The sequence below is a fragment of the Phycodurus eques genome, chromosome 16, assembly GCF_024500275.1.
Source record: "Phycodurus eques isolate BA_2022a chromosome 16, UOR_Pequ_1.1, whole genome shotgun sequence".
NCBI lineage: Eukaryota > Metazoa > Chordata > Actinopteri > Syngnathiformes > Syngnathidae > Phycodurus > Phycodurus eques.
The window spans coordinates 1,988,003-2,013,820 of NC_084540.1; the positions used below are offsets into that span (position 1 = coordinate 1,988,003).

General features: G+C 41.9%; 1 protein-coding gene across 1 annotated transcript; it reads right to left on the bottom strand.

Moving 5' to 3' along the window:
• Positions 1–1,915: 1,915 nt before the first annotated feature.
• LOC133414496 (hepatic leukemia factor-like) lies at positions 1,916–14,718 on the bottom strand. The gene is made up of 4 exons (XM_061699892.1): positions 14,170–14,718; positions 9,298–9,666; positions 4,147–4,376; positions 1,916–3,926 (listed from the first exon to the last, which is right to left on the bottom strand). The coding sequence occupies exons 1-4, from the start codon at positions 14,657–14,659 to the stop codon at positions 3,711–3,713; spliced, it is 1,305 nt and encodes a 434-aa protein (XP_061555876.1). The 5' UTR covers positions 14,660–14,718; the 3' UTR covers positions 1,916–3,710.
• Between the last annotated feature and the right edge of the window lie 11,100 nt (positions 14,719–25,818).

The window sequence follows — 25,818 nt, forward strand, 5'->3', positions numbered from 1 at the left end:
GCATTACCTGTAAGGCCTTGTTTGATTTTACAAACATTTCATCTTACAGTGTAATTTATATTTGCTGAGTTTTGTGCTACTTTTACTGCATACACATTTTAACGAACATAAGTTGTCAATATACATGATAAAATATCCATATTAATGAGCTTTTTTACAGACCAGCACCATTACGAGCGTTCACTCGAGTACTCACCTTTACCGATTACTGTTACCTCTCGTACTTTTTGATTAGGGCCTAATCGATTAATTAGCTGTGTTGCACCGCCGAAACTAAAAATAAAATCAAAAGCTTATCAAATCTTACTAGCACTTTTAAAACTGAAAATTCCCCTTTTTCGAAATTGTATGAGTCAACGAGTAAATAAGCACTATACAGTATGTTACTGAAATGTTGAAAAAGCTGAACTTGGAAATGACCAAATTAGTCAAAAAAAACTAAACATTGGCAAATGTCATTACATTTGTTTCAACAGTTAAACAAAAAAAATACATATATTTTTTAAAAAGGCAGCATTGCACTAACAAAAGCAAAACTTTTTTTTGAGTGTGTGTCTCTGAAAGCTTCATGGTCGAGTTGCCGGGCAGAAAACGAATCCTCCCTGCTGTTGCCATAGAAACGCTGTTGATGTCTGGTCCATCTCCGGGGCGACGATGATGATGATGATGTTACATAGGCAAAGGAGAGCGAGGAGCAACTGGAGGTCAAGACACACACGCAAAAAAGAAATGAGACGTTTCACGTTGTCGCCCTGGGAAAGTCACGTGGCGGTGATGACATCACGGCGGCTAGTATGTTGTCCCCTAGACGACCAGTCATGATGCAACGCCAACAAATAAAAAAATGACATCTTTGATGTATTCAATTATATTTTTTTCAAACACGTCCTCTATACTGCGTTAACATAGTTAACGCAGTATAGAGGACATAGTTATTGTATACCAAAAAACAGCTTGAAACAAGCATACTTTGGTTCAATACTGGAGAACTGTGCAACCCAGTCTTCTTTTCATTACTTCAAAGTGATGTTATACGTTAGTCTCTCATTTCTTGACAGCCAGAGTCCAAACGGGTGTTAAGAAATACTTTACAATGTGTGTGCCAAGTTAACATTTAGAATAAAAAGAATACAAAAAAAAAAGTTTATAATATAATTCTTTTTTTTCCGATATGGTCTTAATATCGCAGCGTTTCACCTATTTGGTCTGCAACCGTATCTGCAGCGAAAAGCGCGGATTCACTGTATACTTTATATAAAAAAAATACTTTCTACCACCTGCATGTACCATCATAATGATTGTTAAAATACACTAATGTAGTAGGCGTGTTGATAAAAAAAAAACAGGGTATTATTCATAAAAAGCATAATTGTTGTGAATATTAATACTGCACTTATAGGAAATTAAAATAACATTAAAAGATTCAATTAAAACTGTATCACACGTTAAATAAATTGTACTTCAATAAAAAATGTAAAACAGTTGCTAAACAGATGCTAAACAAATTTAACATTTAAAACATTTAAAATGTAACACAACTGAGCTTTACTTATAAAAATGCATTGTACTTGAAAAGTAACATGTAGACTACTGTACATGAAATGTAAAAACTACTGGATTTTTTTGTTTCAACAGGCTGTATAAGCTTCATTCTAATCAAAACGTTATTTTCATTTAATTCAGTGATTGTTTAGTCAACCACTAGAGGGAGCCCGCGTTGCGCTAGTGAAAATCACTGTTGTCATGGAACTGGACAAATGACGTGATACACCATCACATGCACGAGTGAAAATCTCTCATGTTTGTTATGGAACTGCACAAATGACGTGTTACACCATCGCAGAAAATCAGCAGGCGGGGCAATAGCTGCCTACCGCCGCGGTGCCCATAGAAGAATGATCCAGAGAGCGTGTGCTTTGTTTTGTTGTAATCTTTAATAATATTCTGGATCTGTTGTGCCTTTAAAATACATATTAAGTAAATGTATAGGAAAAATACTGTACAAAACCACAACATAGATTTATAGGTTTTATATATAAACATCTCTGGTAACCAATATATCATCTCTGTAAGTGATTGGTTTGGTCTGCAACAAACTGGACGCCGTCTGCCACCCCCACAGACCCCCCCCCCCCCCCCTTAAAAAAAAAACAAACCCTATCTTCTTTTACATTCGTGCCACCATCTTGTAGGCCAGACGGGCGGTGGCGATGGCGGCGGCGGCGGCTACGCAGACACAAAAGGCTCTACCACATGGGATGGGGTGAAAGGTAAGGGGGTTGGGAGTACATGCTATGTTCAATACAAGCGGAAAAAAATAATATTGCAACAACAAAAAAATGAAAATCAAAGAAAGGGGAAAAGGATGAAATCATGCTGGAAAAACGACAATTGAAAAGAGGGCAGAACAACGGAGAAAGACGATTATGAACTACGCTGTAGTGCACAAATTGATGAGGAAGAAGAGAATGTGTGTTGTCAGTCAATCAAAATTGAGACCATTGAGACAAAACATCCAGAGGAGGAGGAGGTTAAAAAAACAAACAAAAAAAAGTATCGTCAGTGGGGTACGTCCTCATCGTGATGGATTGAACACTGGGGTTGGGGGAGTCAAAATGCGAGAAAAAAAATTAGGCGCCTTTCACACTAAACATCAAAGATGGCGGCCTGACTTTTTTTGTTTGTGTGAAAGGTAAAAATAAATACTAATAGTTCACAATATTGCGTGAAATACACAAACGTGTGGGTTTTTTTTTTTTTATGGGTGTGTGTTTCTTTAAATCCAGTAGTTGTCACGAGCACACTTTCAAACTGTGGCTGACTGTCAAAACAAATCAAGAAATGACATTTCTGCTTCATTTGGACTACTAATGCTAATGCTAACATGATGCTAACACCAAAGCAATGTCTAGGTCACTAACATTAGCGCTGCTTTGTTTTGCATGGACGGTTGGAACGCCTTCATTTTTTACCGTCATCAATTAAACGGAATTAGGGTTGCAAATTTCTGGGAATTTTCACCGGTGGAAACTTTGCATGGGAATTTCACATCCATAAAAGAAATGAGAACAAAGCAGCAACTTACAAAATTGAAGGTTGCCTCTTAAAAATGACCTTTAAAAGAGTTTTAGCATAATCCTGACTATAAAACAACCAAAATCCAAACAAGAAAACATAACATTTATTCGTTAGACGGGACCTTCAATTTAGACGTTTTTGAGAAATTCAATTCTAGAAATTTATGGGCTTTTTTTCCAGAAATGTACAAGACAATTCCCATAAATTTATCAGACATTTTCTGGAAATTGTCCAGAAATTTACCCCCCAAAAATTCTAGAAATTTACAGGAAATGTTTTAAGAAATTGACATTTTACAGAAATGTAGCTAACATTTTCCAGAAATTTGCTGAAAATGACCCCCAATCTTCCAGAAACTTACCAACAACTATCCACAAATGTCCCACTTTTTGCAACCCCGATTCTAATTAACATCAAAGCATTTTTAGGACAGCTTTTCAACTACGGAATGTGCTGCTTTGCCGAGTTCTGTGAAAGTTGATAAATGTACACTCCATAGGCAGTGTGAAAGGGGCTTTCATGTGTGCGATTGTGTGCGTTGGGGGGCAGGAGGGTGATGACGACATAGTCCTTAAAGGGAGGTCTGGCTGCGGGCGGGTGGGGGCGGGGGGCTTCAGGGGGCAGGTGTCTGATTACAGGGGGCCGTGCCTGGCCTGGTATTTGGCCACGACGTTCTTGCAGCGTCCGAGCTCCTTGCGCAGGTCGGCCACCTCCAGGCGCAGCGCGGCATTCTCCTTCTCCAGGAAGCCGGCGCGGATGGCGATCTGGTTCTCCTTGAGCCGCCGCGCATCCCGCGACCGCTTGGCCGCCACGTTGTTCTTTCTGCGCCGCGCCCAGTACTTGTCGTCCTGCGGGGGAAGATCACCGCAATGCCGTGAGGGGGGGGGGGAAAGTGTACCGTGATGTCAAAAAGCAGCATGCCAATACTGTACAATGCAACATAAAATGTGGGAAAAGTGAAGCACTGTGAATACTCTCGAGCGCATCCAGAAAGTATTCACTTTAGGATGAAATGGTATTTCTCAGTTTTTGATTTTCAATAAATGAGCAAAAAAAAAAACCACCAACCTTGAGGTCTTCGGGTATGAAGACCTTACGGGCCTTCTTGATCATGGGCTGCGGCTTGAGCTCCTCAGGCGTGAACTTGTGCTTGCGCGGGTCGAACACGGCCTGTCCCGGCACGCTCGACAGCGCCAGGTCGGCCGGGTCGGGCTCGTAGCTCAGCGCCACCTGGATGGACTCCGGGTCGATGGGACTGGGCGTGTCGCGCGAAGACGACGACGCCGCCGCCGCCGCCGCTGGAAGGGGAAATCGATTGAATTACTACCACGCTGGTCGAAACTCAGGAAATTGACCGACTTAAACAAACAGCAGCTTCTGCTTGTTTTTGTTGTGTGGTTGCTAAGCAGTGTGTATGATTGTGTAATGTGTGTGTTATGTTGTGTGTGCCTGAGTCTTTATAGTTGTGTGTGTGTGTGCATGTGTCGTGCATGTGCATGAGAATGTGTGTGTGTGTGTATGTTATGCTACGTGTATGTTTGTGTTGTGTGTGTTCGTGTACATACTGTATGTTTGGGGTGTGTGTGTGAGAGAATGCTTCTTTGTGTGTTGTGTGTGTGGGTGTTTAACGCGCGTGTGCATATGTGTGTGTTAGAGTTTATTATGAGTGTGTGTTTGTGCATGTTGTGTGTGTGTGTTCGTGCCGTACATTGTGCATGTATGTGGTATGAGTTACACATTACTTCCAAATACGTCCAGGCATATTTTAGCGAACAAGCGATGATAGCAATTCACATTCATTTATCGTACATTTTTCAATGAATTGTTTTTTTGTGTGTGTGAAATTTATGTTTCGTTGACTTTGTTCTTTGAATCGTGTTTTTGTGCAACTGATGCCTGGTTCAGTATGTGGACTAATAAAATATATACCTAGTATGAATTTGAAATAAACCACATTTTATTTTTCCAATCACGAAAGGTTCCGTGAATGCTCGTATGAAACTTGCGGGGTTCAGATTAGCAACTACGGCTGTACACTAGACATGTTGTTGTTGTTGTTGTTGTTGTGGAGTCGGACCGCCAAGCAGAAACAGTTGTGCACGTGACACATGCACGCCCGAGTCCATGTGAGCGAGTACAAGCTGTGCTGGGCAGGTGAACGAGATCAGAAAGAGAGAGAGAGAGAGAGAGGTGGCTGAAAGAAAAAAACAAAATGCGTGAGAGGACGAGGTGGCGCCACGGCCAGCCGCACATGGGGTCTGCATGTGTGGGTCACATGAGCGGCACGCCCAAGGGAAGCGCACGGGCGCACACGATACACACACGCAGAGAGTCAGACGCGCGAGCACCTGGCGTAACGAGACACCCGCCGTGAAAACACAACAAGCTGTTCCGGCCACTTCCTGTCACGCACTTGCACGCCGTCTGCTGACAAATTTGGGCGGGGCGCATGTAGACAAAACAACGGACTGGTCGCCAGTCTTCACAAGTCGTCTTCTATGTCCTTTCGCATTTTAAGTATTTTTTCAAACAATGAGCACAAACCGTTTCTTTTCCAAAACGTGATCCATTACAAATTTCCATTACATTAATATTCAATGCTGTGTTAAGTGTTTTTGTTGCCGAGCAACCTGATATACCGCCATTGAATCAGAATCATCTTTATTTGTCAAGTATGTCCAAAAAACACACAATTTATTTATTATTAATTTAATTTATTATACAAATGTACACCCACACACACACACATACATATATACATGCACACATACATATGACATTTCATTTAATAGCAAACGACCAATTGGTTTCCGTTTTTATATAATCAACAGTTTTTATTTAATAAATGCCTGTTGTGCATTGCAGCAAACTAGAAACATTTTCATTGGTGCAATTTCAATCACAAATAACTTTTGAGTTGAAAAAAACGTCAGTCATAATATACATAAACAGCTTTTGTGCAACTTCACTTGAGAAGCTAGCATTTTAGTATGCGACCATCATGCAGTAAGGTCACGGCTGTCCCTTTATTGAACTTAAAACGAATAGGACAAATATTCTTTACAGTACTAGAAGTTTGGGAAGTGTCCTCATATTGCCATTTGACTTCACCAAAACTCACCTCCGTTTGGGTACATGACCCATTTGACTCCTCTTTGCCACATTTTTCACCTTAAAGGACTCAAAATGTAGCCACTTGTAAGCACACTGGCCATATGTCGCACAGCGCCGACACTCGGCAACACTTACAAGCACCCTGGACGAAGTAACATTACAGTTGCTATCCGTTGTCCGTTGTACTGTAACTTGTGAAGTTGTCGCCATCGTAATGAATTGGCCACAAATTTGAGGGGAGTCAGAACTAACAGAGACCTAGCGCTCCACAGGGCTAACGTTATGTTGAGTTACACATTGACGTCAATCTCACCAATTTGTGCTTTGTTCATTTGACCTGGTCTCGGGTCACCCTTTTGACCTTTTTTTCCTTCACCTTTTTCTTTCCTATTCATCGTCACCATGTTCTTGCTCTCCCTCAACCAAATAGCGCCGCTTCCGCCTCCTCCTTCCCGCGTGCATGTGATGAAGCGCGCTGTGCCCGTACGTCCCTTGAGCTCCACAATAAAAAAAAAAAAAAAAACTGTTCCCGGAGGCACAGAAAATTCCTTTTTTATTGTATTTTATTTTTTTAAATAAAAAAGGAAAATTCCTTTTTTATTGATTTATTTATTTTTTTAACTCCAGGTTCTCAAAATACCAGAGTACTCATTGCAGGCCTACCCACAATGCACTGTGTTTTGATCACATGCTTTGGTCAAGCTGTTGATATTGCAGGAAATCTGCTGCAATGAAATTCTAAAATCAAAATGTCTATTATTTAAAAAATCAAGACTTTTATCAAGATATTAAATTCATTCCTGTCTGCACCAATTAAAAAAAAATAATAAAATAAAAACTTTTTTTCCCCCATTTTTCATCACCAAAATGGATTTCAAGCCTCTCGGAAAAGAGCTCTTTATGTAACTTAAGTCTCAGTTGCCATGGCAACACCAACAATGCCTCAAATTCCTCCTATGAATTACACTCCTTCCATGTGTTCGTGTGTCTCTCTCTCTCTCACTTTCTCTCGCAATAAACAGCACATTTCAGTGTATTCTGTTAATTATTATTATTATTATTTTCAATGTCGTAGTTTGAAGCAGCAGCAAGAAAGTTGCACTCAGCTGTCAGAATCCAATGTGGGACAAACTCGATAATCTCGTTCATCAGCCCAAACGTGCGACAACACTTTTCAACGACCAATCAAAAAAGGTCACCGACTGCTTGGAACTGAGGTCCAGCTCCAAAGTCCATCAGCTGTCAATCAAACACACTCACGCACGCATGGATACATGCACACACGTACACAATCTCTCACACTCTACTTTTAATACACACACATACACTCTCACACTAACTCACTCCCCCAGACTCATGTTCATACACGCACACTCATGTTAAACTCACACATGCACGCATACACAAGCTCACACGCTTACTGAGTCCCAAACACGACCTCACACACACACACATTGACTCATGTTCACAGATACACGCACACGTTAAACGCACACACACAGACACACACTCACTCTGAGCCTCAAACACACACTTTTCCCCCTCACACTCATATATTCAACACACATACACTCAAGGTAATAGCGTACACACACACACAAGAGAATTTTAACTCATTCACTGCCATTGACGGCCGTTGAATTCAGAAATCCATGTTAAAATGGAGGACTGGCAGTGTTAAACACCCACACACTCAGTAACTCAATCTCATTAATGCATACTCACATGCGCACTCTCACAAACACACACACACTTCCACATACACTCTCACAAATACCCTCGCACACACGCATTCACATGCTCTCTCAAGCACTCATCCACACTCTGGCACATTAAACTGCAGCTTGTTTTTTTACGTAGTACAACCCTAATTCCAATGAAGTTGGGACATTGTGTTAAATAAAAACAGAATACAATGATTTGCAAATCATGTTCAACCTATATTTAATTGAATACACTACAAATACAAGATATATAATGTTCAAACTGATCAACTTGATTGTTTTTAGCAAATAATCATGAACTTAGAATTTTATGGCTGCAACACGTTCCCAAAAAACTGGGACAGGCTCATGTTTACCACGGTGTTACGTCACCTTTTCTTTTAACAACATTCAATAAACGTTTGGGAACTGACGACACTAATTGTTGAAGCTTTGTAGGTGGAATTCTTTCCCATTCTTGTTCGATGTACAGCTTCAGCCGTTCAACAGTCCGGGGTCTCCGTTGTCGTATTTGACGCTTCATAATGCGCCACGCATTTTCAATGGGAGACATGTCTGGACTGCAGGCAGGCCAGTCTCTACTCTTTTACGACGAAGCCACGCTGTTGTAACACGTGCAGAATGTGGTTTGGCATTGTCTTGCTGAACTAAGCACGGGCGTCCATGAAAAAGACATCGCTTGGATGGCAGCATATGTTTCTCCAAAACCTGTATGTCCCTTTCAGCATTAATGGTGCCTTCACAGATGTTTGTAAGTTCCCCATGCCATTGGCACTAACACAGCCCCATACCATCACAGATGCTGGCTTTTCAACTTTGCGTCCATAACACTTAACACACAACACGCACTTGTTCACAAAGAGGTGAACCTCGCCCCATCTTTGCTTGTGAATGACTGAGCAATTCAGGGAAACTCCTTTCCAATCATGGCACCCACCTGTTTCCAATTCGCCTGTTCACCTGTGGGACGTTCCAAACAGGTGTTTGATGAGCATTCCTCAACGTTCTCAGTCTTTTTTGCCACCTGTTCCAGCTTTTTTGGAACGTTTTGCAGCCATAAATTCTAGGTTCCTGATTACTTGCTAAAAAACAAAGTGTATCAGTTTGCACATGAAATGTCTTTGTAGTGTATTCAATTAAATAGAGGCTGAACATGATTTGCAAATCACTGTATTCTGTTTTTATTTTAATTTTTTGTCTAACACAACATCCCAACTTTATTGGAATTGGGGTTGGAGTTTGTAGAAGCAGCTAGACTGTGCACCTGACAGTATACGCTGCGTGTGAAACTCTATCAGGTTTCCATCAAAAGTGCAACAACCCGTGTCAGCGACCAATTACAGCTAAGCAGGAATTCTACAAGGGTGTTTGTGATTATTACCTGCGGCGTTGGGGCTGCGCAAACACGTCTGCTGCTGTCGCTGCAGCGGCATGCCGGCGTGCACCGAGGTGGTGGCGCGGCTACTCAGGTCCACCACCGAGGGGGCGGCCGGGGCTTGGGGGGGCTGCGGGGGGTGGGAGGGAGGCGGCGCCACCTGCTGTTGCTGCCGGTCGCTTTGCGCCGTGTTGGCGGGAATGCCGTTCTCGGACAGGAACTCCTCCAGGTCCATGTACTCCAGCTGGAAGTTGTCGCCGTCGTACGGCAGAGTCTTGTCCCACAGAGTCGGCCCCAGGAAGGCTGACTGGGGAGGGTTGGCTGCGCCGCTCTCATCCTCGAGTTTCTTCTCTTTGTCCTTCTCCTTGCCAAAGCCTGAAAGACAAAAAAAAAAAAAAAAAAAAAAAAGTGTTACGAGGTGGCGCTATGTTAAACTTTGAATTGGAATCCAGCGGTTTACTGGCACTGACAAATATATTCGTCAAGTAAATTTTTCGGTGGGTCGGCGAGGAAGAGGGTTTTGCTCAGCTTGTGTGTGAAATCAGGTTTGCAAACCACTGTAATGACTAACAGACGTCAATTTAAAATTTGATGGACATGTCAATCATACAACAATGTCTGCAGGACCCATGTCCTAAATTGAACAGCAAATCATCCATTTGGAGCAAATTCCCTCAGTGGTTTCTACGAGAGAAAAAAAATGTTTCACCGATCAATGCAGAATTTGGTGAACGTTGCTATCACGAGAGGACGCACCAAAAGTCTCAAGGACCCATGCTCCAAATTGAGCAGCAAGTCCACCATTTTGGTTTGAAGCAGCCATTTGGGGCAAAGAGACTTAGTAGTGCCCCCCTGGAACATTAAAACAAATTAGCCCCCGACATGAGTTTCACTGATCAACCACTAAAAATGGGGGATATGGGTTAATATTATTAGTGTAGCATAATTAGACTATTACTTGACACACATCAACATCTTAATCTTCTAGTTTTTTGTTCTCCTTAAAATTTGAATAAAATTCCTTTGAAATTCTCATCAACGCTGCTTTTTGTATTGTATTACTACTTTTGAGCGAATATTGCTACTGTAAATATTTAATTGCCCTCATGGGATGAATTAAGTATCACTCTTATTTCTACATCGATCCATTTTTACAAAAGGAAACATTTTTGCAGACAGAACAATGTTGTTTACTGTGCGGTTTGTAGGAACTTTAAACGGCGGATTTAAGGATTATGTGTAATTTTTTGAATGCATAATGAAGGCCTTGATTTTGGCAAATCACATTTAAGATATTTTTAGGCTTTGCAGAAAGAACCACTAATTATGTACTTAACAATTCTCAATTCATTAACTTGGAGGCGTTTGAAACCTGCATACGCGGCACAAATCTGGAATTTTCCGAAGACGGCTGCCAATTTAATTTAGTCTAGTACGAGTGGTACAGAACACAATGTCGTGGACAGGTTGAACAGGTTTATTGTTAGGATTATCACGTAAATTTCAACAAGCATCTGTGTGACTCTTCCGAGACAAACACAAAACTTAATGGTGTAATAATAATCGGACGGTTAACCCCCGTTTGTCCCAAAAGGAACATGTTCCAGACCTTCCTGTGATATGACATCGTAAAATCATTTAGTTTAACCCCTCCCACGTGCTTAAAAAACAGATGCATCTCAAGAAATTAGAAAACTTGTATTTCAATTCAAAAACTCATTCTGTATATAGATTCACTACACGGACTAAGCTGTTTTGATTTTATTTATTATTTTGATGATTGTAGCTTACAGCTAACAAAAATAAAATGTTACATAAGGAAGAAACAGTCAAAAAGATTTTGATATGGAAATGAGGTTGGAATTGGCCTTCTGAAAAGTATTTTCCTGTGTTGAACTTGAATTAATCTGTAGAATTAATTGAGTTTCACTTTTGGAATTGCAATGCTGAAATACAATGAACTCTCCTACAGTATTCTAATTCATGAAGATGCACCTGTACATTATTACTTATTAAAACACACTTGAACTTCTTAAAAAGGCACTTTTTCAAGTATTCCTTCGCGCCTGTTCTAACTTTGGGAGAAATTGGGAGACTATCGTATAACATCACTTTGAGGAAGTTCTTCAAATAAGAAGCAAAGCACGCTTGCGTCCAGTTGTTTGCCCCTTCCGGTTCAAGTTTACTGCAAAACTGACCCACACATTCATGCTCACGTTTACTGGCACCCACGAAATTTAAGTACTAAATGTGGAATATCTCCTGAGGAAAATGAATCAAGAGTACAAACAAATTATAATCATATTTCTTTTTTCTTAAGCTAACTTATGTTTGATACAAAACAGCAAATGATCAACAATATTTGATGGACAGACGAAACAAAAATAGAGCTTTTCAGCAATGCACACAAACAGTATGTTTGCAGGTGGCGCAATGAAGCTTTTAAGGAAAACAACACCCTGCCAAGAGTCAAGCATGGTGGAGGATCCATAATGCTGTGGAGCCGCTCTGCTACACCTAGTTCTGCATCACAAGTATCATGAAATAAGAACATTACCAAGAGATTTTAGAGCAAAATGTCTTACCCAGGGTAAGACAAAGACCCAAACGCACACTGGAATGGTTGAAAAGGGGGGGGGGGGGGGGGGGGAAAGGACAGCAATGAGTCCTGATCTCCATCCAATTGGAAATCTTTGGGGGCAGCTGCAATCTGCCAGTGGGGAAGAGAACCCTGTAAATCTTCAAGAGTTTGAAGTGGGAGAAAATACCATCTAAGGAGAGCAAAAAAGCTTGAAGAGGGAGACAAGAAACGTTTGGAGGCTGTCATCGCTGCCAACCAAATATTAAGGCGGGGTGCCAATATTGCTGCACACATGCAGTTTTCAGTTGTTGTTTTTCTTTGAAATTACAATATCTAAGTTGAAAAAGAAAATGCTTTATTAAATTCATTTGGACCTCCAATGAAAAGAGCCTGATGGCATAAGTTTGATACATTTCCATTTTTTTCTGAAAATATTATACCGGTTATGGAAAAAAATGAAGGCGTGCCAATAATGGTGAGCGCGACTGTACGACGAGAGAGAATTGACACAACAAAATAAAACTTCACTTCGTCTAACAAAAAGTCAGCTCGCTTAATGTGAACATTTTATGAGAAAAATCATAGGCGAAGGGATATTAGAATCGATGTTACAGTAACACCAAACTGTAAATTGCTAAGGTGCTAATGTAGTAGCAAGGAGTAAGAGTGAATGTTGCTTGCTTAAAGCACTTTATTGATACGCCAGTTGACGTTCACTGGAAAATTAAACTCCCGTAACAAGAATTACACCTATTGAATGTTCAAATATGTCACAGCCTTCGTTTCCTTCGTCATTTTTGGTCACAAAAATCACGAGCTCAAAGCTAACACAATGAATGAAAAAGACCAGACGAGCTAGCGAAAATTAGCATTGAACTCACGGCATTTTTAGCTCTCAAAATAATGAACATGGGTACACAAATGCTGTATAATCACATACAAACAGGCCATATAACAACACTCAAAAAAAAAAAAAAAAAATTAAAAAAAATCAGTTTCAAAGTTTGTTTGGCATCAGGAGAAATAAAGTCAACCCTAGAAGGGGTAAAAAAAAAAAAAAAACTACGCAAAAGTTATTTTGAATAATGTCAATATTTGCTTTTTCGATAGGTGAAGTGGGAAAAAAAAAGAAAAATGAAAATATGAAATTGAATTTTTATGGGGGAAAAAATTTGGGATTTCACCTCAACAGCAAACATTCAACATGTTCGCAGCAGCTCCTTGTCTATAGTCTATATTTTGCCATTATTGTTCGTCTTTTTATGGCCCTTGCACACATCAACCAATCACTTGAATAAACGACAAATTGATAATCATATCTCAAACTGAAAATTGATAAACCGAGTAGGCTTTTCTTCCACGGTGTCATTCGGACATCGTGGAAGCTTTAATCCACGGGTGTCGAACGCATTTGTGTCTCAGGATTCCGCATTCTCCGCATTGTAGTTATGAGGGCCATTAGAACAGTGAAACCATGTAAAGGTTTACTCGTCAAAATCATATTATTACCATTACACAACAAATTGAGGGATAACTAGCTTTGAAATCAGAAGACAAGGATAATAGATTGTTCAAGTATAGTTTGAAGTTACTGGGGTTTGGTAACAGAAAAATGCATTATCTCATTATTGTTTATTGTTATGACAACGTGGAATTTAGGTACAGATTTGAGCAAAAATCACAGAAGTTGAGCATGATCTGCTTTCGCGGGCCACATAAAATGATGTGGCGGGCCACATCTGGCCCCCGGCCCTTGAGTTTGACACCTATGCTTTAATCAAGCACAAATGTTACGTTGCATAAAACTGGCTTTGATGATAAAACGTCTGTTTGTTTTTCCTGAGGATTGGAGTGTGATGCGCCCCCTCTGGGTGACATAAGGAATCAACGTAATCGCCATTAAGACGAGGACTTAAAAGGTTAGAGAGGCGACTTCCTAAAAAAAAAAAAAAAAAAGTACCGACACATGCACAACCGTCTCACTTGTAACGAACACCGCATATTAAAATCATATTTACATCAAAATATTGAGCAAAACACGTCTCGTTTTTAGCTGGCGCGTCACCCGTCAAACACGGAGTCGAGTGAACGACCCTCTTGTTTGGCTTCTCTCTGCATCGGCTTTAACTCATGAATTGCATTCTTGCTAATATTTTCTTCGATCGAAGATGGGAACAAACATAAAGATGTGTCACGTGTGTGCATGAGAGCTGTCACACGAGCACACAAACCAGTTTGAACTGGAGAACAAACTGGACGCTTCGAGCGAGGTTAGATCAAATCAAGTCTAAAAATACCTTCTTCGTGGTGGAAAGGCAGCTTGAGCGGGTTCTCCAGCAGCGACTTTAGCACGCCGTGGGTCGGCTGCAGGAAAGTTGTGTTGACGGGAAGAGGTCTGGCCATTTTCTCCAAATGTGGTCGACGGCAACAAACCAACAAAGTTCGCAGAGACGTCCAAGAAATCCCGGTGATGCGGCCCGGGGGGGACTCGCAGACGCTGGAAAAGGGGGGCGGCGAGCTGGCTGGTTGTCGTCGTCGAGGCTGGCAGGCAGGCGGCGGACTGGAGGCGGAGGGCGGAGGCTGCTCGGCTTTGACGGAGGTAGGCAGCACAGCACAGCACTCCTCCCTCCCAGCTCCGTTCAGACCTTCACACCGACGTCCATGTGCTGAAAGCAAGGCCGATGACGTCACAGCAGCGGAGGGCGGGGCAAGGGGCGACACCTTCGCGGGACATAGGAAAAAACTAAATAGGTTGCATTCAGTAACAATCCCAAATGTCATGTTCATAGCGTGAAGCGATGGAATGGACACAAACAAGGAATTGTCCTTTCTCCAAAAAAATATGAAGAAATATATTTTAATTTAGTTTTTTATTTATTTAATTTCTGTTTGTTTAGAACTCTCCATACGCTATATATATATATATATTTATATATACATACATATATATATATATATACATACATATATATATATATATATATACACACACACACACACACACATTTTGTCGGTACCGCTTATCCTCACTTAGGGTCGCGGGTGTGCTGGAGCCTATCCTATCTATCTTCGGGCAGAACCTTGAACCCTGAACCGGTTGGCAGCCAATCGCAGGGCACATATAAACAAACAACCATTTGCACCCACATTCACAACATGCATGTTTTCTAGATGTGGGAGGAAACATATAAGTAAAAGTGAAGGAAAAAAAGAAAGAAAAAAAATCCACAACTCTGTGACATTAAGTACATTCAAATGAATATTATTAACCTTTTGGGGTTGTTTGTGTTCACCCCTTCGTGTTAGCAATTAGCAACAGGCACAAGGCCACAAGACTTGTTCATAAACTAAAAATAAATAAACAAAGAAAGTCGACAGGATCAAACACCTAAAGATGAATTATTACACTTAAAGTTCACAGTCACGCTCAGACATACTTTAATATTTTTTTTCTATGATGAAGTCAAACAGGTCCTTTTAGCCATTTGTTTTTGTTGCAAGCTCAATTTATACAAATTGTATGTGACGTGTGATATCTTTAGTAGAGAATAGTGGAGTAGGTATGTTTCATGAACGAGTACTTTCCCCGTTTTCTCCTCTCTCTTTGCCAAAACACGTCAATCGCGCGCTGCCTGTCGTAAAGTGGAATTATCATTTCGGACCGACGCCGATCACACTTTTCCTCTCATCGCCTTACGCCTTAATGACAGCGTGACGGGAGTTTATGGAAAGCCAAGTCAACCGTTTAGTCCATGTCCCGCTTGTGCGCGCAATTGTCCATGCACTACTATGCCGTTTGTCGTCTCTTGTAAAACAATTCAGCACACTAGTAGAATGGTTAGGGTGGACTAATAGAGTGACTGTTATACTAGTTACTAGTTTTCTCCACTATTGCCTTACTCTACATGTGACATTTTTGCACACTAGTAGAACACCTACATGTTACTAGTGAGTCAAAACTGTGCACTGGTTGACAAGTGCATGGTACTGGTACAACTAGTGACTAGTTAACATCTACTAGTTGACATCTACTCGTTAACATACTATATAGTAGCCTGCAGATGTGGACTAGAGCACAGTTTTGCCTTACTAGCAATGTGGTTCTTCCACTAGTGCACAACCTAGGTGTTGTACTGGTGAGCAGAAATGTCATACAATAATGGAAAGCAGTAGTGGAAAAAGGTCACGAGTAAGACCCAGGCGTTCTACTAGTTTGCTCTAGTTGTCCCACTCGTGTGATGAATTGTCCATGTACTAGTTTGCACTTTGTGCTGACTAGCACAGTCGTCGGTCGACAGTCTTACTAGTGACATTTTCTCCAATACTGCCTTATTCTACTGTATGGCATTTCTGTGCACTGGTAGAATGACGAGAGCACACTAGTAGAACAAGTACACATTACTAGTGAGGCAAAACTGTACACTAGTTGACAACTGCGGGCTACTAGTACAACTAGTGACAACATATATAACATTCTGCTGGTTAACATCTAGGGCTTCACTAGTAGCAGTTGTCAACTAGGGCACAGTTTGGCCTCACTAGTAACATGTAGTTGTTCTACGAGAGCCACGTGGACGTTCTACTAGTGTGCATAAATGCCATACAGTAGCAGAAAGCAATAATGTCAAAAGATATCACGTGATTGGCCTGCTCTTCTGCTCATGCACTGAATTGTACAACGAGTGGACCAGTACATGGACAATTCAGCGCACTAGAAGAATATGAAATAAATGCTCAAACGTGTTTTCCATACTGCCTTTTGATTGACAGGGAAGACGCTAGTAATTAGTGTTGCGTCCTGTACAGCTGCACTGACTCGCGTCATTAATGGAACAAAAAAATATTTGCATTTTTCCGCAGGTCTCGAGTCCCCGCAGTCGAGCAAATGTCTCCTGTTGAACCACACGGACAAGAAGAACGATGATGATGAAAGTGATTCTGTAATGACATCATCAAATATGAGAAAATGTGCAGCGAGGAACTAACTACATGACGGGCGGGCGACCTACTTTTAGGTCGTTGAGGTGAAGGCTAACGATCGCGCTGAAGGCTAACGATCGCGCTGAGTCATACCATACGAATCATTTCGGCAGCTACCAATCACAATGCAGCCGCTTAGTGTGCGTGTGCGTGTGTGTTGCACTCGAGGATACATCGTACTGTATACTGTAAGACATTTCTGCACACTAGCAGAGCAAACATAGTTGGGAAACTACATGCTACCAGCGGGGCGAAATGCCCACAAGTTGACATCCTCGTGCTACTCATTGTACTAGTGAAGTCCTACATGTTAAACAGTTGAAATTTATAATGCCACTTGGGATACTATTCAACTATTACTCAGTTTTGCCTCACTAGTAATATGTGGTTGTTCTATTCGTGTGCGCAAGTCCTTCCACTAGTGCACAGAAGTGTCATATGGTAGGAGTAGGCAGTAGTACAAAAAACATCAATAGGATGGCAACTAATGTGCCCTAGTCGTTTACTAGTAAGGAATAAGAGAATACTAGTGCATGGGCAATTCAGAGTAGAGCAACTACACGTTACTAGTGAGGAAAAATGTGCACTTGTTGACATCGGCGCGCTACCTGTACTACTAGTGACGTGCTAGCTAAGCACATTCATTAAGTCTGTCAAAGTTTCTGTCTTTTATGCTCACATAAAAGTTTACGTGCGCAGGATGCTAGCAGCTAGCCTGAAGCTAAGAGGCTAACAGTTAGCCTGAAGCTACGTGAGTGTATTACGAGCCCACGCAATGTGTCGGCTTCTGTTGCGAGGGTTCGAAATTCACATGGCGGCCCGGTCGCATGGGAGCGGCCTGGCAGGAGGTTAGCTTAACTTAGCGCCTTGAGCCTTATTTTCTGAGACACATGACGACAACAACAAAGCCAGCGTTTGTGTGCAACCAATCATCTGTTTGAAAGGCTTCAAATGTATCAAGCCCCCTTGGGGGGACTCGTTCTCGTGAGCCGGGAATTGTTCCCATGTAGACGGACGGAAAGACTGACAGACGGACGGATGGACAGACACACCAAAAAAACAGTCAAAAAGAGACAAACAAATAGATCCTCCGACAAAAGATTGGCTGGATTTCAAGCGCTAACACTGCCTTGAAACCATCATTTCAAATCCTAATTTGAAACTCTAACCCTGGCTTCGAATCCTACTTTGAAACTCTAAATCTTGCTTGAAACCCTACTTTCAAAGGCTAAACCTGATATTAAAACCCGACTTTGAAACCCTAACCTGGACTCTAAACCGTAAACCTGTCTTGAAACGCTAAATTGAAACTCTACCCATGGCTTGGAACCCTATGTTGAAACCCTAACCCTGACTTGAAACCCTAATTTCAAAAGCGTTTGCTTGAAACTAGGGATGTCCCAGTCCATTTTTTTTCTTGCCCCTGAGTCTCTGGATTTTGAGTATCTGCCGATACAGAATCCCGATCCGATACATTGACACTGCATTAAGAAGCAAAAAAAATAAAATAAAATAAAATTCTTCTTAATTGTCTCAATTACCTTAATTCTTTTTTTTTTCATTTGAATAAAGGTACCCTAATATGATACATTCTTACTGTATATGGCTTTAAGTCGACAGTATGTAGTGCAGCAATGGTTCAAACCAAGTACCAAATAAAATGTTTTTGTGTGCCATCTTACCAGAGGTGCTGGACAAAATAATGATGCAAATAAATTACATTCTGGAGTGACACCAAAATAAACAAATCAATTTAAAGCAGTAACCAAATCTTAAATGCTCAATGAATACATATCACAGAGTGCAACATTGTAAAGTAAAACCAGAGCGCTTAAAAACTCGTCTCGTCTTGAAAGGAACAAATCTTATATCAATCATCATTAAACGTCGCTGTTGGACTGTTGTTCCCAAAACCGGCGTTTTGGGAGCCCCGATAAACAGTGGCTGAGATAGGGCACAGCATTTGGAAACGCCACAACACAACGCCATTAGCCCACAACACAGTGACATTAACGTACAACCCCAATTCCAATGAACTTGAAACAGAGTACAATGATTTGCAAATCATGTTCCACCTGTATTTAATTGAATACACGACAAAGACAAGATATTTCATGTTCAAACTGGTCAACTTGATTGTTTTTATCAAATAATCATTAACTTAGAATGTTATGGCTGTAATGTTAAAAATGTTAAGTTTCCACGTAACCTGCTTGCTGCAATACCCCTCTGGCCTCGCCTTCATTATGCTAACCGCGCTGTTTTGTTTGGCTGACTTGACGATAAAATCATGCTAACTACATTACATTACAAACATTATGCTAATTTCATGTTATTTTCTTGCTAACGTCATTCTAACAATCAATCAATCGTGATGCTAACATCACGCTAACTTCATGTTACCATCCCGCTAAAGTTGCACTAACTTCATGCTAACTACATTCTAACGTTATGCTAATTTAATGCTATTTTCTTGCTAACTTCACTCAAATGTCATAGCAACATCTTGCTAACTTCATGCTACCATCCTGACAAAGTTGCACTCACTTCATTCTAACGTTATGCTAACTTGATGCTAACTTGAGTTCATCTTCGCTTCCTCATGCTGATTTTGAGAGCGGCTGGTGATGGATTCAGGGAGCTTCGGTGTTTGTCAACGTCGCAACATTTGCACATCTGTGTTGTTTCCAAACAGGAGCAGTCTGCCCTTCACTTGTTTTGTACACTTGCCGCTTGTCGGTACGTGAATGGACAGACGGGACAAGAGCCATTCCGGGCCCAGCGTACTAATCCTTCGTGAGTAATCCTTGGGCAGAAAACTCATTAGAAGCACTGCTGGCGTGACATAATGCCTACAATTGCAGCCAATCAGCCACTTATCTGTCCTTCGACCAGTCCCGAGTGGCAGAGCCACACAGGAGGTTCCATTCAGCTCAGACCTCATGATCGGCTCCCGCATATGCTATTTTCGTCAAAGAACCTCCCTCGAGGCTTCAGGGCGTCAAATTGTTTTGATTTGAAATTCAGAAGGAAAAATATCAAGCGAGGACGGGAGGAAAGGTCGCCCGCCGACAAATTTGTGCGCTTCCTGTTTGTCTGATCACTTTGTTTTCCTGCTGCTCACGTCCCGACTTGACGTCACATCGAGTCCAATCGGGTCACATAAAAGCCACCATTTCATTGCTACTTTTGAAGCCTAACCCTGACATGAAACCCGAAATTGAAAACCCTAACACTGACCTGAAACCATAATCTGAATCACTAATGCTAATTCGAAACTCCCACTTTAAAACCATCACCCTGTTTTGAAACCCTAATCTGAAAGTTTAACCCTGATTTGAAACCTTAATTTGAAAACCCTAATTGACACACGCTTTATACAGTACCGTAATCTGAAACACCATCCTGTCTTGAAATCCAAATATGAACCTTAACGCTGTCTTGAAATCCTTAATTTGAACCACTAATCCTGTCTTGAAACCCTAATTTGAAACCCAAACCCTGGTTTGACACCCTAATCTGAACGTCTAAACGTGACTTGAAACCCTCATTTGAAACCCTAACCCTGGTTTGAATCTCCAATTTGAAACTTTAACACTGGTTTGAAACCTCATTTTGAAACCCTAACCCACGCTTGAAACCCAACTTTGAAACCCCTACCTTCAAAACCTAACCCAGGTTTAAGACCCTAATCTGAAATCCCAACCCTGTTTTGACGCTCACCAAAATCACACGATGCAGTGTAAACTGTATTGAATTAAAGTATAACCAATTTACGGAATTTTATTGCATGGTATGTGGTAAATAACTGTAATTGTCTTAAGTGCACTGTAATATATGTTCCGAGCATGCATTGTAATATTCATGTAAACATTTCGTTGTAAATAACAAGATGCGTATATAACAAGAGACGTGCAAGATAATACAGGAAAGAGAATAATCATGAAAATCTATTGTCTCCAAATACTGAACACGAACAACGTGGCACCACTGAAGAACAGCGTTGTTGACGGTGTATACATCTGAGTTCGGTAGTCGCAGTATGCATCCATTGGAGGAAGCTCATTGTTGAGGTCGAGAGACACGAACCAATTGCTGCTTTCGTAGCGTGTCACCTGATCCAGGGGAGCTAATCAACTAGGATTGAGCAAATCAGGATTCAGGGCTGGTGTCCGAGTACAATGTATCAAGTGGTGCATGACTCCAGGGTCCAATTCAGACTACTCACCACCCACCTTTGAAGTTTTCTTCTCTTTTTTTCTTTTCGTAACATCAACTCATTGGCAACAGTGTTATGTCAATTCAAGTTGAAACACAAACGTCTGCTAGCTTTATGCTAACATACAAAGCAAAACACTATTGACGGGCTAAGAGAAATTAGCATCAATGTCACCGTGATTATAAACCTTTAAACAACTGCTTCGCTCTGTGGAGTGTGTGCGGTGAGTAGCGCACTTGGTGGTCCTCGGGGGTCGGGGGTGTTGTTTCCTGCGAAGCGACAAGCTGGCCAAACAAGAACGTGAGAGCGCCTCGGTCGCCAACATCGGGTCGCGCGGTCGCTGTTGTGTGGATGGCTGCTGAGGTTTCATTCACAGGCTGCAGGCAGGCGGGCGCGCGGGCTGTGCGGGGAGGGCGGCGCCCCGCGGTGCACACCCACACACACATACGTGAACACGCACACGCCCACGGAGTCACATGCTGGGAGCACGGAGCCACACGTTTGCAAACACACGCCTGCTGCGCTTTCTGCTCCCGACAAACACAACAACCAAAGCGGTCGTTGCCGTACGTGGCCCGAACGAACGCTCCGTCTTTCTTGGAGACGGGAAGTATTTTGGTTTGATTTTCCACCATCAAGAATGTAAAACCTGCTCACGAGAGAGAGTTGGATGGTGTTGATTTGAATGTTGGGACGTGTCCAAGTTGATGTTAATTTTGTTAATGATGGTGATTTTGTTCATCATACTGATGTTGTTGACACGTCAATGTCAATTATGCGGATGCTGTGACGTTGTTGATTTTGTGATAGTATTGACGTTGAGGTTGTTGAAGGTGTTGACGATATTGATGCCACATTGTTGATATGGATGGTGTTGATGTTGACATCGTTGATGTTGCCTTACATCCTGGTGCAGTCTCAGTTGAAGAATTCAATCCTGTCTATATAAATATATCCTATTTCTGAACATAAATGATATACACGCGTTTAACTTTCCTCATATAGTGGATTGGAATTAAGAGATCCGGAATATTCTACACTCAAGAGTCTTGACCAAGCAACACAATCGTGCCGTTTGAAGTCTTCAGAGTACACATACAGCTTTTTGCCTCGGAGGCCGACAGCAGCCTGAGTGCGAATGCTGGATTGTGCGAGTGTGCGTGTTCACCTGATGGAGGTGAACGGACAGACAGATGTTTGAGTTGTCAAAAAATGGCTCGAGTCATCCGCGACAGGAAAAAAGAAAAGCGATTAGCCGCGGTTGTCGTGACACTTATGTCACATGTGACTGAGACGTCGGATTGGTCGACCGGACGGGCGCTCTCATGTGTTTTCTCCGCAAAAAAAGTGTGACAAAGCAGAGAGGAGGTTACAGCGTGCGTAACGCGACCCACTTTCACACGCACACGCTCACAGGCCGCCTGTCGCCAGTCTGCCTCGTTAACACACTCTGAACCTCGCCTGCATCTGCCTGTTGCCATGGAGACTGCACTCAGGTCCTCAGTGCTGGTTCATCTCAACCTGAGAGGTGGCAAAAGTACTCAGATTTTGTAATTAAGTACAAGTACTGACACTTTACTTAAAATTTTGAGACTCTGGTAAATGTGCAGGTGCTGGTTCCACTCCTTCAGTAGAAGTAAAAAAAAAAAAAAAAAGCACAGAGTCCGAAATGCACTAGCTTGACATTGTAGCATGTGGTATCCTAGTGTGACATCACAGTGTGACATAATAGCATGAAATTAGGGTATGGTTGCATTTTATTGCCAGTCCTCAATATATGTGGAACATACAGAGGGCCGAAATTACTTTTTCAAAAAACAAAACAAAACAGAACGACATAAAACAACCATCCATCCATCCATCCATCCATCCATTTTCTTTATTGCTTATCCTCACTAGGGTCGCAGGCCGCTGGAGGGTGTAGAGCTGGTCCGCTGTTCCACGACCAGGACGAAAACACACTGCTCCTCCTGAATCTGAGATTCAACTTCCCGACGATCCCTCCTCTCCAGCACCCCTGAATAGATCTTACCGGGGAGGCTAAGTAGTGTGATCTTCCTGTAGTTGGAACACACCCTCTGGTCCGCCTTCTGAACAAGGGGGACCACCACCCCAGTTTGCCAATCCGGAGGCACTGTCCCCGATGTCCATGCGATGTTGCCGAGGTGTGTCAAACCAGGACAGCCCCACAACATGCAGAGTCTTTAGGAACTCCGGGCAAATCTCATCCACCCCTGGGGCCTTGGCACCAAGGAGCTTTTTACTCACCTCGGTGACCTCAACCCCAGAGACCCCAGACTCTGCTTCCTCATGGGAAGGCGTGTCAGTGGAATTGGGGAGGTCTTCGAAGTATTCTCCCCACCATCGAGGTCAGCAGCGCCACATCCCCACTGTACACAGTGTTAATGGTGCACTGCTTCCCCCTCCTGAGACGCCGGAGGGTGGACCAGAATTTCCTCGAAGCCGTCTGGAAGTTTTTGTCCATGGCCTCACCGAACTCCTCCCGTGACAAACTCACTGGTTTTCTGTTCATTTACAAAACTGTAATTGGGAAAACTCCTTCTTATTCACTGGTGCCCCCTTGAACACTTGGAACTGTTTTCCTGGTTAATTGGCCCTCTCTTCACTCACGTAGATAAATTCACTGTTCCATGTTTATCTAGTAAACACTAATTAGCAAGACCCCAACCTATCTTAATTCACTGCTCATCATGCTCAGTTCTTGGCTGGGTCTCGTTTTGGCTCGGTGTTTGGTTTGTTTTGTTTTTTACATCTTTTGGCCAAGTGTTTTTTTTTTTTTTTTTTTTTGACTAGGTGTCCTTTTGGCTAAGCGTGATCTTTGAAATATGTATCCGCGATATGCAGATAACCTGGAAAACAGGTTAGCGAACTGCCTTACGCTGCCCTAACGAGCATAACTATGGGTTGATGACATGACGGTTTGAAGCCAAACTTGCTAAAATGTTCTTTTCTTGATGGCTTGTGTCTTGGGACAAAGGTTAATAGATATCATTTATTTATACAAATATGATTAGGATATATGTAAACATTAACGAAGCCTAAACATTGGCTATTGTCATCTTTGATGGTTCTGTGGTGACATCTTGTGTTAAACAAAAAGACATCGTAGACGTTTAAAGTTCCTTCGGGTGTTTTGTTCCGGAAGCCGGTGATAGGGCGGAGCTATTTACCCGTGCCTGAAGGAAGTGCTTTCACCTGTTTTGCCGAATGTGGAAGTTTCCAGCACATATACTCCTCCTCTTTTTGTCTTTATGCCAAGTGTCTTTTTGACTAGGCGTGTTTTTGGCTACGTTTACACTGTTCATTCACATGATGCCCAATTCAGATTTTTTTTAAATTTTGATTCAATCCTATCTTTTGATGTAGTCGTTCACATGTCAAACACAAATGCGACTTCTAACGTGGGTGGACGTCACAAGCATGCGCACAAAACAGGACATCACTTTGTACATGCGCACAAACATGAGGTGGCGTGTTTATGGAAGAAAAATACGGCCCCTCACGTCCATCTCATCATGACGCATTTGTGGACATTTCGAGGGTTTTGTGCTACCCGAGCCAACATTTTCTTATACAGCATTTATCACGTGTAAAGGATTTTCTTTTCGCCATTGAATGTTTTCTGCTTCTTCATCCACTGTTGCTTCTGTTTTGTCGAACAATTGTGACAGTTTTCGACTTTTGATGACAAAATAGTTCGGAGCGTCGGACCCGAGTGTCCAGACTGCGCTCGCATTGGATACATATCCGATTTATACCCACGTATGAAAGAGGCCTGGGCCGGATATGTACAAATCTGAATTGTACTGTGCACATTCACATGAAAAAATCAGATACACGTCACATTGGGCAAAAAAAAATAAAATAAAAAAAAATCAAAATTGACCTGCTGTGTGAACATAGCCTTTGACTCGGTGTCTTTTTGCCAAGTGTCTTCTTGAATAGATGTCTTTTGGGGCGAAATTTAAATAAAATGACACAAAAGTGTTGTTAGCGTTAGCCACAAATTGCCACACGTATTCTATAATTTGTTTGCGGGGCTGCTGGATGTTTGTCACCTTTCATGTTAACCTTTGAGTTGATTGGCATTTCAATCAACGCAAAAGAAAAGAACGCTTTGGATTTGAAAGGGCAAAGAAAAGGTTAGCGAGCACACCACTAACACGTTATCAGCAAACACAGAAAGATTTCGCCGGCGGCGGATGTCCGTCACCCAAAGTGATCGACGTGGTCTCACCGTAGCCACTGACTGCTGAAAGTTCAAATCTTTATCTGATGATAAATAGGGGGGAAAAAGTTTACAAATGGTTAGCAGATGTTTTTTTTTTCTTCTTGTTGTTGATGTGTTTGAGCCAGACTTTTTAAAAATTAGTATTATTGTTGATGAGATTCTCCTTGTGCGTGCATTGAGACGAAGGGACTTCCCAAACAAATCTGCGAGTATCCTGGCGGTTATGTAACAGGATCACATTCCAGGTAGGATTCCAGTCTGGCCCAAAGCAGAGTGACAAAAAAACAAAGAGGAAAGAATGACAGAAAAAAAAGACAAAACAATGGAAGAGGAAAAAACAGACAAAAGAAAAAGAGAAAGAAAGGAAAACAAAGAAACAAACAGAAAAGGCCCCAAATAATATGAAGTGTGATGACAGCGACACTCGCCTTCACGTCAACCCTGGCTTCCAATCTTACTTTTGAAATGGGAACCCTGACCTGAAGTTGTCTTCAA